General features: G+C 41.8%; 1 protein-coding gene across 1 annotated transcript in view; it reads left to right on the top strand.

Moving 5' to 3' along the window:
• Positions 1 to 15,075, top strand: part of LOC126263409 (E3 ubiquitin-protein ligase AMFR-like) — an 82,231-nt gene that overhangs the window by 30,020 nt on the left and 37,136 nt on the right. Inside the window, 3 exon segments of the mRNA XM_049960503.1 lie at positions 7,825 to 7,980; positions 9,740 to 10,095; positions 11,762 to 11,872. Coding sequence (XP_049816460.1) covers positions 7,825 to 7,980; positions 9,740 to 10,095; positions 11,762 to 11,872 — 623 coding nt within the window.

Here is a 15,075-nt window from a genome sequence, read left to right as displayed (position 1 = left end):
GAGTGACATTGGGGAGAGGCTACAAACCTGTCTCACTCCCTCCCCAACCACTGCTTCCCTTTCATGTCCCTCAACTCTTATAACTGCCATCTGGTTTCTGTACAAATTGTAAATAGCCTTTCGCTCCCTGTATTTTACCCCTGCCACCTTCAGAATTTGAAAGAGAGTATTCCGGTCAACACTGTCAAAAGCTTTCTCTAAGTCTACAAATGCTAGAAACGTAGGTTTGCCTTTCCTTAATCTAGCTTCTAAGATAAGTCGTAGGGTCAGTATTGCCTCACGTGTTCCAACATTTCTACGGAATCCAAACTGATCTTCCCCGAGGCCAGCTTCTACCAGTTTTTCCATTTGTCTGTAGAGAATACGCGTTAGTATTTTGCATCCGTGACTTATTAAACTGATAGTTCGGTAATTTTCACATCGTCAACGCCTGTTTTCTTTGGAATTGGAATTATTATATTCTTCTTGAAGTCTGAGGGTATTTCGCCTGTTTCATACATCTTGCTCACAAGATGGTAGAGTTTTGTCAGGACTGGCTCTCCCAAGGCCGACAGTAGTCCCAATGGAATGTTGACTACTCCGGGGGCCTTATTTCGACTCAAGTCTTTCAGTGCTCTGTCAAACTCTTCACGCAGTATCGTATCTCCCATTTCATCTTCATCTACATCCTCTTCCATTTCCATAATATTGTCCTCAAGTACATCTCCCTTGTATAGACCCTCTATATACTCCTTCCACCTTTCTGCTTTCCCTTCTTTGCTTAGAACTGGGTTTCCATCTGAGCTCTTGATGTTCATACAAGTGGTTCTCTTATCTCCAAAGCTCTCTTTAATTTTCCTGTAGGCAGTATCTATCTTACCCCTCATGAGATAAGCCTCTACATCCTTACATTTGTCCTCTAGCCATCCCTGCTTAGCCATTTTGCACTTCCTGTCGATCTCATTTTTGAGACGTTTGTATTCCTTCTTGCCTGATTCATTTACTGCATTTTTATATTTTCTCCTTTCATCAATTAAATTCAATATTTCTTCTGTTACCCAAGGATTTATATTAGCCCTCGTCTTTTTACCTACTTGATCCTCTGCTGCCTTCACTACTTCAGCTCTCAAAGCTACCCATTCTCCTTCTACTGTATTTCTTTCCCCCATTCCTGTCAATTGTTCCCTTATGCTCTCCCTGAAACTCTGTACAACCTCTGGTTCTTTCAGTTTATCCAGGTCCCATCTCCTTAAATTCCCACCTTTTTGCAGTTTCTTCAGTTTTAATCTACGGGTCATAACCAATAGATTGTGGTCAGAATCCACATCTGCCCCTGGAAATGTCTTACAATTTAAAACCTGGTTCCTAAATCTCTGTCTTACCATTATATAATCTGTCTGATACCTTTTAGTATCTCCAGGATTCTTCCAGGTATACAACCTTCTTTCATGATTCTTAAACCAAGTTTAGCTATGATTAAGTTGTGCTCTGTGCAAAATTCTACCAGGCGGCTTCCACTTTCATTCCTTAGCCCCAATCCATATTCACCTACTACGTTTCCTTCTCTGAGTATTAAATTTTCGTCACCCTTCACTATCTGAATAATTTCTTTTATTTCATCATACCTTTCCTCCATTTTCATCGTCATCTGCAGAGCTAGTTGGCATATAAACTTGTACTACTGTAGTAGGTGTGGGCTTCGTATCTATCTTGGCCACAATAATGCGTTCACTATGCTGTTTGTAGTAGCTTACCCGCATTCCTATTTTCCTATTCATTATTAAACCTACTCCTGCATTACCCCTAATTGATTTTGTGTTTATAACGCTGTAGTCACCTGACCAGAAGTCTTGTTCCTCCTGCCACCGAACTTCACCAATTCCCACTATATCTAACTTTAACCTATCCATTTCCATTTTTAAATTTTCTAACCTACCTGCCCGATTAAGTGATCTGACATTCCACGCTCCGATCCGTAGAACGCCAGTTTTCTTTCTCCTGATAACGGCGTCCTCTTGAGTAGTCCCCACCCGGAGATCCGAATGGGGGACTATTTTACCTCCGGAATATTTTACCCAAGAGGACGCCATCATCATTTAATCATACAGTAAAGCTGCATGCCCTCGGGAAAAATTACGACTGTAGTTTCCCCTTGCTTTCAGCCGTTCGCAGTACCAGCACAGCAAGGCCGTTTTGGTTATTGTTACAAGGCCAGATCAGTCAATCATCCAGACTGTTGCCCTTGCAACTACTGAAAAGGCTGCTGCCCCTCTTCAGGAACCACACGTTTGTCTGGCCTCTCAACAGATACCCCTCCGTTGTGGTTGCACCTACGGTACGGCTATCTGTATCGCTGAGGCACGCAAGCCTCCCCACCAACGCCATGGTTCATGGGGGGGGGGGGGGTATATATATGCAGACTGAAACGACGAATGAAGATTTATACTGAGGTCGGGAATTGAACCCTGGTATCCTGCTCACTCGTAACATGCTTTCTTTCCTCCTTTTCTTACAAATACCCAAAAAATAAATCCCCCTTCAGATTTTGCTATTAGGGACAACGGAATCACACGGGGCATATGTCTGTTGTTCACAAGCATTTAGTTTGGCATCCATTTCAGTTATTAATAGGCGAATGTCATTGGAACTACCTGATATCAAAACTCGGACTTTCATGACCCTGGTACAAACTTTCATTCGTCGCTTCAGTCTGCATATATACAAAATTAGTGTTGTTAGTGTCGCCATTGTTGATAGTGTCGCCATTGTTGATAGTGTTGCCTTTGTTGATAGTGTTGCCATTGTTGATAGTGTTGCCATTGTTATTATTATTATTGTGTTTCAGGGACCAACTGAACCACAACAAGATAATTGTTTGTTTGCCATTTCATTCAGTCTTCTCAAACACTCTTTTTTTCTCGAAAGGAGCGTTTTCCCCTTATTTGACAAAATCATGATTTCACAATAGAAAATCGAAAAGTGCCCTCACCAATATCAGCGTTACATTTCACACTATGTTTATGCAATCTATGGCCAGCGCGTGTAAATGAGGGAGATACTTCATTTTGTCTTCACCTGCTTTTGCTTCCGCACTGGAAAAGCCGTCTTTCTGATCTTTTCATCACTAGAGGGGATTTTCGTTTCTGTCTTGATTTAGAATTTGTGTGGTTTGTCGTTTCCGCGTTTATTGAATGGAACAGGTGTAATAGAGGCGGCCTGTGAAAGCGCGCCTTTCCTGGCTATCGGTCAGACCGCAAGCGCAGTCGTGTGGGCTGGAGGAGTGAACAAAACTTGTAATTTTCTAGGGATTCTTGCTATTTTCAAGACTCTTGGTATGCATGCTACTTCAGTTTCCGAAAGTCAACCGAAGAGCTAGAAAACCAGACATGTAAACTTTTTCAGCAAAAAGTTATTTGGGTGTGGGATCGTGATGGATGGACCCCCGTAAGATTATTTACCTACCTTTAAGGCGCTCTCCACCCTACTGGGAAGCCGGCGAGGGGTTGTGTCGGTTAGAGTCGGTCGACAGAAAACAGCGTGGGCGGTGACACGTGCGCTGGCAGCCCGGCGTGGGCGGCGGCGCCACGCATCGATCGCCACGCCTGGCCCTCGACTCAGCCTCAGCACTCTCTGCTCCGCCAGCCACACTCCCGCCTCACCCCACTCGTCACGCCGCGCTTCTCTTTTCTTCCTGCCGGCGCGTTCTGCTCCATTTGTCACGCCCGCAGAGAGAGAGAGAGAGAGAGAGAGAGAGAGAGAGAGGTATGAAATAGAACGATCACGTAGCCCGAGTCGCGCACAAAGCAAGCAGCAGGCTGCAGTTCATTCATGCAATATTGGAAAACTGCTACTCATCTGCGAGAGCTAACTTTCAAAACGCGCAAATAAATCGGCGGCGAGTGGCATTCATACCGAGGTAGATTAAGAGGGGATGTCGAATGTGTACAAAAGGAGGAACGAATTCACTACAAAATCAGTTCAGCTATAGTGACAGTCTCTGGTGAGGGACGTTAAAATTGTAAATAATGGAGCACTGGGAGACAAGCGCGAAATATCAAACATAACTGACAAGATATGGCTCCAAGTATTGAATCTAGGTATTGTATATCACACAGTTCTCCAAAACAGATAAAGTGAAACTAGCAGGGCTTATGTAAGGGTTTACACTCAGTGTGTGTGACCAACAGATAAAATGTTAAACAGTGTTGTTCAGTGATTTGCGCAGTTATGTGTGTAAGCTAAGTCGATTAAGTATACCAAAGAAAGTGGAATTAGCATTGCCCATAAAATTCACAAGCTCTTAAACTTCTTTAGTGTGGCCAGTAGTTCCTCAAAATGCACAGATGCGTTACTTTCCTCACCCCCACCAGATGTCATCCAGATGCTTTTCTGCCTCACCTTCATCCTTTGTTTGTACTTCCTTATTCTTCTTTCTAGTTTCACCCTGTTCTTCCATCATTTCTCCCACATTGCTCTTCCCCCCCCCCCCCCCCCCCTCTCTCTCTCTCTCTCTCTCTCACACACACGCACACACACACACACACACACACACACACACACACACGTTTCCTGTCCTTCCTCCTTTAACCCCCCCCCCCCTGCAGCCTTTGTCCCTTCTCCCCTTCCCACCTTTTGCATCCCTTCTCCTTTCATCCCCCTTGCTCCAGCCTTTCTCCCTTCATCAGGATTTCTCCCTTCATAATCAACCTTTCTCCCTAATCCAGCCTTCAGCCTCTTCTCCAACCTTTCATCCTTCACCCTCCCTCCCCTCGGTTTCCCTGCCATTTCTCCTTGTGCATCACTTCCTCTACACCTCACACTTTCTCTTTGTACATCAGTATCACTACCACTTCTCTTTGTGCACTCCCTCCCCATCCTTTCAGTCTGAACCTCTCCAGATTCTTCAATAAATTCTTTTGATTTGTTTTTCTGATTAGCTGCCTAAAGATTACTTGTTGGATTTGTATCGACCAGGAGAGCCATTTAAGACATACGACCCCAGATATATTTGAGTTGAGTAAATACATATAATTATGGTTTTCGCTAAGGCATCACAGATTTTCTGATGTATGCAAGTAATTCTTAATGAGTGTAGCTATGACCCTGGCATTTTTTTAATGGAGCTATTTAGTTTTTTCTATGCCATTGGAAAGAACCTCCATAGGAGACTCAATGACAGCTTTGGTGTAGATTGACAAAGTAACAAGAAATAACAGAACAAATCACTCTCCTGCTGTCAGGAGAAGAGGTCCCAGAAATGTCTGCCCTACTATACCAAATGTAAGCAAACATGTAATTCAGGTGTGGTTCATATGTGTATTATTACGACTCTCAAAGCAAGAGCTCAAAATCTTATCCTTGAAAATCGATACCTTCTGCAAAGTGGTTGCGGAGAACTATACTGCACAATGAATTACATCTGGACTTATTACAGGGAAGGCTGATGTTCGGTATTTCAAGCTCCATATGTGTACCATTTCACTAAAAACGATCTCCATGCAGAAACCCAATGTGGATTTCAAAAAGATCGCAACACCACGCAGCTGTCACAGAGTTTCTGCATGAAGTCTTAGCTATCATGATAAAAGAAAGCATACTGTAGGTATATTTTCAGATCTCTCAAAGGCTTTCAACCTAGCCAGCCGTTCACTCCTCTTGCTGAAACTGAGGGCATGCAATATCATGCACACATATCTTGAACTCCTTTCTGTTTACCCAAAAAAACTGAGAACTATGCACAAATACAAATTATCAAAATGAATTGAGAAAAATAAACTGAAACAGTATTGCCGTGTGTGCTGCTCAGCCCAGTATTGGGACCATTTCTTTTTCTCGTGTATGTAAATGATATTATACTTCCTTATGGTTCCCATAGAATTACTTATGCTGGTGCCCCACTCTACTGTTTTATGGTGGCAATGAGGAGGAGATAACATCTTTTTTAACACTTGGGACATCTGAAGTGACTAAATATTTTAGTAAATGTGGCCTAAAAATAAATACCACAAATTCATAGTCACTGGAGTTTAAAGCAGGCAACCGTGCCACAGATGTCTAGAAAATATTTGTGTGATTTCATATACTTGCAATGAAGACCATAAATTCTTTGATCTGGACTTGGATGGCGGTCTTTGATGGAAAACAATTTTAACTATGTATGCAAGAAAATAATTGTTGCATTGTACTTGCTTAGCCAACAGTGCAAAATTGTGTGTAAGAAAACCCAAAAACTGTGTGGGAGTGTGTCACTGAGGTGCACTTCAACAGAATACTGGTACTAGAAAAGAGAGCTGTTTAGTCAATACATGGCATGGGGTACAGGGATACCTCTCGTGACATCCTTAGCAAAAATAAGTATCTCACTGTACAGTCAGTCCATCAGGGTGACACACCCAAATGTTACAATGTACATAATCACAACGCGAGAGATAATTATGTTTATTGAAGACAAAGAACAAAATTAAAAGTTATGGACCACAGTCCGTGTGTCAGCAAATTGTCAGAATCAATAAGAACACATACTGGGGACCCATTTCAAAACAAAATTAAAATATTTGTTATAAATAAATGTCTGTATTGACTGAAAGAATTCTTAGCTGTATATATTATGTATAAACCTTTGTAGTTAAATATGTTATGTATTAAACCTTTGCACACAAATGATATATACTATGTTTTGGTGACATTGACCTTTGCAAAAGCCATCATTTGATGACTACAAGCCAAAATAATTATAAATACATAAAAAATAGTTGTCATTGAAGTCCTATTTGAAGGGGCTTTTCAACAGAAAAGAAAGATACTATTCTACTAGAAGTAAGTGTGTTATAATTTAGCAGCTATAGGCATTAAAAATTACTTGTGTACGTAAAAAAATTCACGACTTTGTCTGCTATAATTAAATGAAAACTGCAACTCAATATACCAAAAGTGATTTGTTGTGGCATATTCTACTAATGTATAACCTGTTATTTCTGATATCATAAACATTTCTCACAGTAGAATTGTTGTTTAGGTTTTTTACCACCTTCACATTAAAATCTCCTGTTACAATAATGCAATGATACTGCTGCCATTTGTCAATATCAATAACAATACCTGAATGTCCACGACCGTGTCATCAGAGTGAGAGTATGTTGTTGCATAGACTTGAATGGAATGGCTTTTCTTTATTTTCAAAATACTGTTTCCTTATTATTTCAGAGATTCTTCGGTATCTGTAATACTGTTTTTAATTTTCCAGTTTAAAATAAGTCCTGAACTTCCCTCATTGCATTTTCCCTTTAATTTAAGGGAAATCTTGATTTTAATTCTATTTTGTATTTGATTTTTCACATCATTTCTGACAATACTATAACATAACATAACATAACATTACCTGGTTATACTTACTTGTCATTCAGTGCTACTGTTCTACCTTTGAAATGCAAGATACCAAGATTTAAAAGCCCATGCTGCTGTATATTTAGTGAAACTTTATGTACCAAAGGTGAGGTGTAGAGTGGCTGGCCTGAAGTGTTGCCTGAGACCCAGAAGTCCACTAGTTTAGACATTCTTCCATCCAGGTTGGAATGCCAGTGCCATAGGAACTGGCATGTTTCAGTGGGGCTATTGACAATCCTACTTGTGGCATGCTAAGATGGTCTAAAATGGTTTGGTGAGAGACATGAAAAAGTTCAACAGAGCTATGTTCCCAATACACAAACACTCTCTCTCTCTCTCTATCTATCTATCTATCTATCTATCTATCTATCTGTTTAGCTATTATATTTCTGTCACAAACTAGTAATAAAAGTAAAATACATAACCAATATTATATTTGTATTATCTCTGTTCTTGTTATAGCTCTCATTTTCACCAACTACACCAACATGGAGCCACTTCCGCTTGCTGGCACTTTTGCTTGGCATCTTGATGCTGTCTGGTGTCCTGTTCATAGTCTGCATACTTGTTGGCTTTTTTGGCAGTGGACTCAACACCTTTGCGTTCATGGTTGCAGAGGTAAGTTGACACTGTTCTCTCTCTCATATATATTGCAACTGAAGTCTCAAATACTTTTTGTACACAATAACTCTTCGTTAGTTCAAGTTCTAAGTAGCAACTTCTCGTGTATAAAATTGAGGTGATAGAATAAATGTAAATGACACCAATATCTCTGAACTGGTATATGGGAACAATACAATTGGTCCCAGTAGGAAGTTGTACAATGAGAAGAAAGGAAAAAAAAAAAAAAAAAAAAATGATAATACTGAAGAGAATCCCAATGTGACAGTTTGGGGGAGATAAATCAGAGCATTATAGTTACATTTCTGTTACTGTCACCATGTCAATCTTAGGAATCTCTCTCATAATAAACAGGCTGTGAGTACAGTAACTAACTGAATTTCCAAACAAATTTGTAATGCTGCTCTCAATGCTAGATAGCATTCATATTGTATAACCATTCTGTGTCATTATGGGCTTGAGACAATGCTTTCCAGGTGTGGCTGAAAGTGGAGCATTTATGGTCCCTCAGGTAATTTTCTTTAGCTTATTGCTTCTTTGTGTAGCAACAGTTTGACAAACATGTTTTCAAAAAATCTAGGACTAGACCTGTGGTTTACAACCATTTCAGTACTTTTGTCCCTGAGATAAAAAATCTTGTAGGTTACAGTTATTTATTCTTCTTTGCGAACTGAAATTGTGAGTTGAATTTAAGAAGGGGAAAAACAGTCATACCTGATTTCATGACCACTCATACTTATTCAAAAACTTATACAAACAAGGGCAGAATGAGTACTTTCGAAAGTAGTGTACACTTCAAGTAAAGTAATATTTCACCCCTTACTTTTTACCTGTTAAAGCTGTCTCCATCGCATTGTTCAAATTTAAATATATTGCTATTTACCACATTAAAAGACATAAGTTTTATCAAATTTCCAAATTACTGATTAGTGGTCTAGCACGTGAACCAATTGTAGACAACTTGGTGCTAATTTTCCACTTTTTTTGTGTAGAAGCTGCACTGGTGCTATCTTATTGCTTCACGTGAATGTAAGAGGGGAGGGGAGGGGGGAACCTCGGCATAGTACATGTGATTAAAGAACACAAATTGAAATGCCAGTGAAAAATCTTTCTTAAATTGCAATGAAAGTTGGATTCAAGATGATTGTATTTTACATTAAAGACTGATGTAAAGATCAACTGGCAGGTTGAAGATTAGGTGGTGGAGAATTTTTAGAGTTCCTAGCATTGGGGAAGAATAAAATAGTTAAGCTGAGTGTAATTGAGGGGTGCCAAATAACACAGAAACTGCAATGTGTTGCCTAGAAAAAAGAGCTTACCTAGGTATGCCTAATCAGAACATTTCAACAGCTGGATTTTGAAAGACACATGTAGCACGAGGAACCAAAGAGAAATTGGGTACCTAGACTGAGACAGGAGCTATATGAGAATGAAGAACCAATTTTAAACATGTTAGAGAAGATCCTTGCATGCTGTTTGTTGGTTTTGGAAGCCTGGCAGCTAGTGCCGATGTCACTTTGTCTCTAGGTATCGAAAGCTATTTTACTTTGTTGCCGTGGCTCTAGTTGTTGAAAGTTATTCTATTTTGTCAGCTCTGGTATTTAGTGTTCTCCATTCAAGTAGATCCAGTTAGTTGCAAAATAAAGAAAAAAAATTTCCCCCTTTCATATATATTGTTTATGTTCCGATATTTTATGTATATCATCTGTTTGTAAATAAATGAAGTGGTGTAGCTGACCAATTGATACTCTTGCAGTGCATCCAACTGACAGTTCAGACACTGCACACAGTGCTGCGGTACTGCCTGCACTTGTATGACCTCCGGGGGAGTGGAGCTGGTACAGGTGGTAGCGGCTCTGCAGAAGGCTTTGGAGAGGCAAGAGTGTGGGAACGACGTGGTCCTGCTGCTTACTATGCGCAGCTCATATTTGAACTGGCAGCACTTGTTGTAGACTTGTTACACCATCTGCACATGTTGCTCTGGTCAAATATTTTCCTTTCAATGGCATCACTTGTCATCTGTATGCAGCTGCGCTACCTCGGCCATGAAATCCAACGAAGACTCAAGAGACATCGAAACTACCTGTGGGTGCTTAGACACATGCAGCAAAAGTGAGTAGAAACAGAAATAATGTTAACAGTAATGAAATTCATGTTTTTGTATTATATGTGAAGCTCCTTTTTCCTAGGAGAAAATGTGAACATCATAAATCTGAGAAGTGTGATAATCCCTCGGTTCAATCTCCAGCTGCTCAGAGAGAGAACTGCCAAACTGCTGATACATGTTATGTGCCATTTGGAATACAATTTTGTGATACCAGTGATGGAGCAAATTATGGTAGAAATGATATTGTGGTTGCCAGGGACTGGTTTGTTTCTTAGTGCTTTTTAATTTTGGTTGTAAATTACTCAAAAGGACTCTTATGTAGGAGAGTACAAGGCCCAATTCCACAATATTTCATATCACTGACGTGTAGATCTATGTTCTACATGTCATCAGTTAGATGAGACCCAGAATTCTCATGCTTTCTTCCAACTAACAGCAGGGTGCAGATAATATGCCAAGTACTGTGCACAGCTGGCAGCATTTGCTACTGTAGGTCTGTGCCACTACCTTCACAAATAAATGTAAGCCCTTCTAGCTTCCTTGACCTTGGCTAAATAAACACCCAGTGGCATTTCGGATCATTTCTACAGCATCTAGGAAAAGTATTTCAATGCAGTACTACTGTATATCAAAGAAATACTACACCTTAAAACTACAAGAAGACAGAATTGCAGACTGGAACTTATCTTAAGGGCAGGGTTCTAGTACTGCCAATAGATAGTTTCTTAGTTTAGGGAGGAAAGAGGGATAGGTTTTGGAAGGTTGGGAAGGAGGGTATCCTGATTGAGAGGGACCCATCTCCTGTGAAGAAAAGAGGTTGCTGCTTATTCCTTTTCATAATTCTCTAGGTGATGGATGCATATTCCCCTCTCCCTTGTGTTTGCACTTCAGTAAAATGGACACACATTTAACCAATATCAAAGTCTTTTCTAAGTGTCTATTATTTCAATATTAAGTACATGATCTATTTATATATTCATCAAGAGTCATTGTCTAACAACACTTTAAGTGTTTTCATCTGTATGGTGACACCAGTTTTTAGTATTTCACAGGTGCTGTTTCAGGACCAAATTAAAATGTTTTTGTCTCTCTCAAGCTGGACAGCAAGAATCCTGTTGCAATCTCTTGTGAATTTTAATGTAACTTTCCTGTGCTGCATCAACATTTTCAAGGCAGTGAATCTCTCTCTCCTCAGTCTTAAGTGCTTCTGTATCAATAACACAGTGTAGCAATTTGAAGAAAAAAAAATGTTCACAGAACTGTTAAGAAAAATATAAGGAGAGAAAAAGTCACAGGTCGAATTGAGTTTTCTAACAGTCGCCCCACTCCAAGAAAGTTCAGACTCACATGAATGGGTTGGATTCAAATGTGCTCCATTCTAACTGTAGACATGTAATGAACTTTCAAAATAAGTCCCATTGTTTCTCTATGCTTCTGAGTGCTAAAATTTGTCTGAAAAAACTTGTGCTGTAAAAATAAAATTCACAGAAAATATGTGTAGTTATTAAATTATTGTGCTTTGGAACTCTTGTCTGTCATGAAAATCTCGCCATCCTTCACAAAGTAAGACTTTTTTCCCATTGAAGAAAAAAGCCTTTGCTGTATTATTTTACATAATATAAGTGTGGTCATTGCTGAACTAACGCTGAAAATGTTTGTTAATTTTTGTAGCTATCCTATGGCAACACCAGAAGAGCTTGCTGAAAATTCTGACAACTGTGCAATCTGCTGGGAGAAGATGGAATCTGCAAGGCGTCTGCCATGTTCTCATCTCTTTCACAAGTTAGTAATTGATGTATTTTGTAAAATTCAGTTACTCTCCTTATTACATCCTGCATACTTTCAGATCAATGAAGTTTGAACACTGTAATAGTTTTTTTTACTGTAGACAGTGGAATTCATGTGTGTTGCAGTAAGTCCGAAAAGCACTGTTTGTTCAAATGTTGGAAGTCAACATGCCCACACATTCATCTTTCAGGGTATTCTGAGTATGGATCACTTGTGACCTGCCCTGCCTTGGCACGGATATCACTAAGTATCTGGAGCTGGATGACTTGTAGTGGCATACACAAAACTTTCTTGTGAATCAGTCTACATGTTAGTGAAAAAAAAATGTCAAAATCCCTGTGCCCCCAGGGAGCTCACAACTCTTTTGTGAGTATGTGCTCAGCTACCACAGGGCCCCTTCCTTCGCAGTATTGCTTCCTTTCTGTGCTGCAAGCTTGTACCTCCACTATCCTGCCTCTCCATTGGATGGTTTTCTGGGTGCAGACCCTGCTTGGACCTGATTTATAACTGGGAATAGACTTTCCACTTCTGGGGTATTCTACAACTTTCCAGTGAATAAACACATGGTCCCCGTTGTTGGGTTTGACCTGCCACCAATTTTCAAAATTCACCCGAAGTGCAGATTGTGCAGCGAAGGTTGCCCAGTGCAGTGTATATTCCACCTTTGTGCATTTTCATCTGTGCACCCTTCCCTTTAACAAGGCAATACACTGGAAATGCAACACTGTAGCCATCCCATTGTGGTGGGAGTGTGGGGTCATCATGTCCCAGTACAGTGTAGTCCTCTGACCACACAAGGATCGCACTGTTGGTGCCCAAGCTGAAAACCCACCTTGTATGCCAAGGAGTATGTGCCCATTGTGATTGGGGCACTGAGCAACCCCCATGGGGGGAGCCTCTGTTTTGGAGTGGGTGGCACCATTGTGGACGAGCCACAAATGAAGCTGAAAATGTTCAATTCCCTGGCTATGTCACGGGAGAAATGTAGGGCTAAGCAGCAAGCAGAGCACTACTCCTCCACAATACTTAGTTTGTATAAAGACTAATTGTGATTCCTTCTTGGCCACAAATCCTTTATTCTTTGTAGAGAATTTGGAAGACAAGTTTGTGAATGTGGTAGCCATCTCTAAACTGAAAAGTGGATCGATTTTTGTCAAAAAAACCTGCTCAGTCACAGGCTCTGCTCGTTTGTAATAAGCTGGAGGACATACTAGTGACTGTCATTTCCCATAACAGTCTAAATTTGGTTCAGGGCATCATTTTCCACAGAGACCTGCTACTGCAATCTGATAATTAGCTATGTGCCCACTTAAAGCGATGAGGTGTATACTTCGTTGCCATGAATAGGGGGCCAAAGGACAACAGGGTCGCTACCAGTGTGTTCATCTTGGCCTTTGAGGGTGTTTCATTGCTTGAGAAGGTCAAGGTGGTGATCTACCGATGCTTTGTGAAACCATTACTAAATTTCTATTCCGTAGTGTGAGCTATTCAGGGAAGAGCACCTTACCTAATGTCTCCAGCACGTGCCCTCATCGTTCCTTCCATCTTTTCCTTTATGTCGTTCTATGATGCTAGGATCCATAGCCAGCATGGTAGCCAGCTCATGTGGTGGGGTCGCTATATACCCTTTTGGTTGAGCACCCTGAACACACAGGGATCACACTTCTGATGCCTGAACTGTGACCTCCTCATCTAAGCCTAGGAATGGTTGCTTGTCATCCTGGAGCATCAGAACTCCCGGCACTGGCCACTGTGCAAGATGGCCCTTGCTGTGGCTGGGTGGCACCCGTGGGGAGAGTCCCTGATCATAGTGGGTGGTATCAGGATGGCCGCTATGCAGATGATAAACGCATACGAATCCAGAACTCCAGCTGTTCTTCTACGGCCGTCTCTTTGAACGACAAGTATTCTTTTTGTGATGCTTCTTCTGCCCCTTCAGCCTTCCCTTCCATGGCTACACCTGGGAGGAGGGTCAGGATCGCTGGCTAGGGGCGAAACCTTTCCCCCGCTATCTGGATTACACCAGGACTGATGGGGATCCTTTCACCAATACCAAACGTTTATTTTTTGTGGAACACATTAAGGACAAGTTTGGTGAAGTGGACTCTCTGAGCAAGATGCAGTCGGGTTCGTTGTTGGTCAAAATTGCTTCAGCTGCCCAGTCTGCGGCCCTTCATGCCTGTAACCATCTTGGCACAATTTCTGTGTCCATTACCCCCCACCCATCTTTGAACATGGTTCAAGGTGTGATTTTTCACAGGGGCCTCATCCTTCAAACTGAAGAGGAACTTAGTGACAATGTAGGACGTTGGGGTGATCACTTGTTCGGCGTGTTTAGAAGGGCCTGAAGGACAATCACGTTGATACTGGTGACTTTATCCTGGTCTTTGAAGGGTATACCCTCCCTGTGACGTGAAACCATACATCCCACCATCTGTGAGATCTTTTAAGTGCTTGCGTTTTGGACACATCTTCCAGTTGTTTGCAGACCCTTCTCTGTGGTGACTGTGGATGTCCCCTCCATTTGAGGAGTTCCTGTGTGTTCCCCCTCCTGTGTGTGTTAATTGTCGACATTTCTTGACATTCACCAGATTGCCCGGTTCATAAGAACGAAAAGAAGATACAGGAGTATAAGCCATGCTGAGGCTCGTAAGAAGTGCACACGTCTTCATCCTGTGTCAGTGGTCAAGCTATGCTTTAGTTACATCTTCACCACTTCCTCCCCCTTCCTTATCCCAGTCCCGCACCCCTCTCCTCCACCCCTCCCCTACGGTTCCCATACCCTCCCCTCCAGGTGCCGCTCCCGCTCCCCAGCCAGATAAGTTTCCCACTTCTTTGGCATCTGCCGGTCAAGGGTGCCCCACCCGGGACCCCCCCCCCCCCCCCCCTTCCAGGCACCTTCCAGGCCAAAGGTCTGCTGCCACATGGCGACCACAAGAACCATGGTCTGTGGGCCCCCAGGTCGCTCCTCTCCTTCTGTTCCAGATCTTGCTGCAGCTGGCTCCTTTTTGCAGCACAGCCCTCCTTGATCTCAAACAGAAAGGAAGAAGAAACATAAGTCCTGGGACAAGGAGCCTCTGGTGTCGCCAGCGGTCCCATTCCCAACTTCGCAACTTGACTCTGACCTGCTGTTCATGGATGTCGCCCTCTCCTTGGCTGTCACAGATGGTGACCCGGCAGCATGACTGGCTTAGTCT

The sequence above is a fragment of the Schistocerca nitens genome, chromosome 6 (assembly GCF_023898315.1).
Source record: "Schistocerca nitens isolate TAMUIC-IGC-003100 chromosome 6, iqSchNite1.1, whole genome shotgun sequence".
Taxonomy (NCBI): Eukaryota; Metazoa; Arthropoda; class Insecta; order Orthoptera; family Acrididae; genus Schistocerca; species Schistocerca nitens.
Note: the sequence above shows the minus strand (reverse complement) of the source record. Positions and strands in the feature narration are given on the sequence as shown.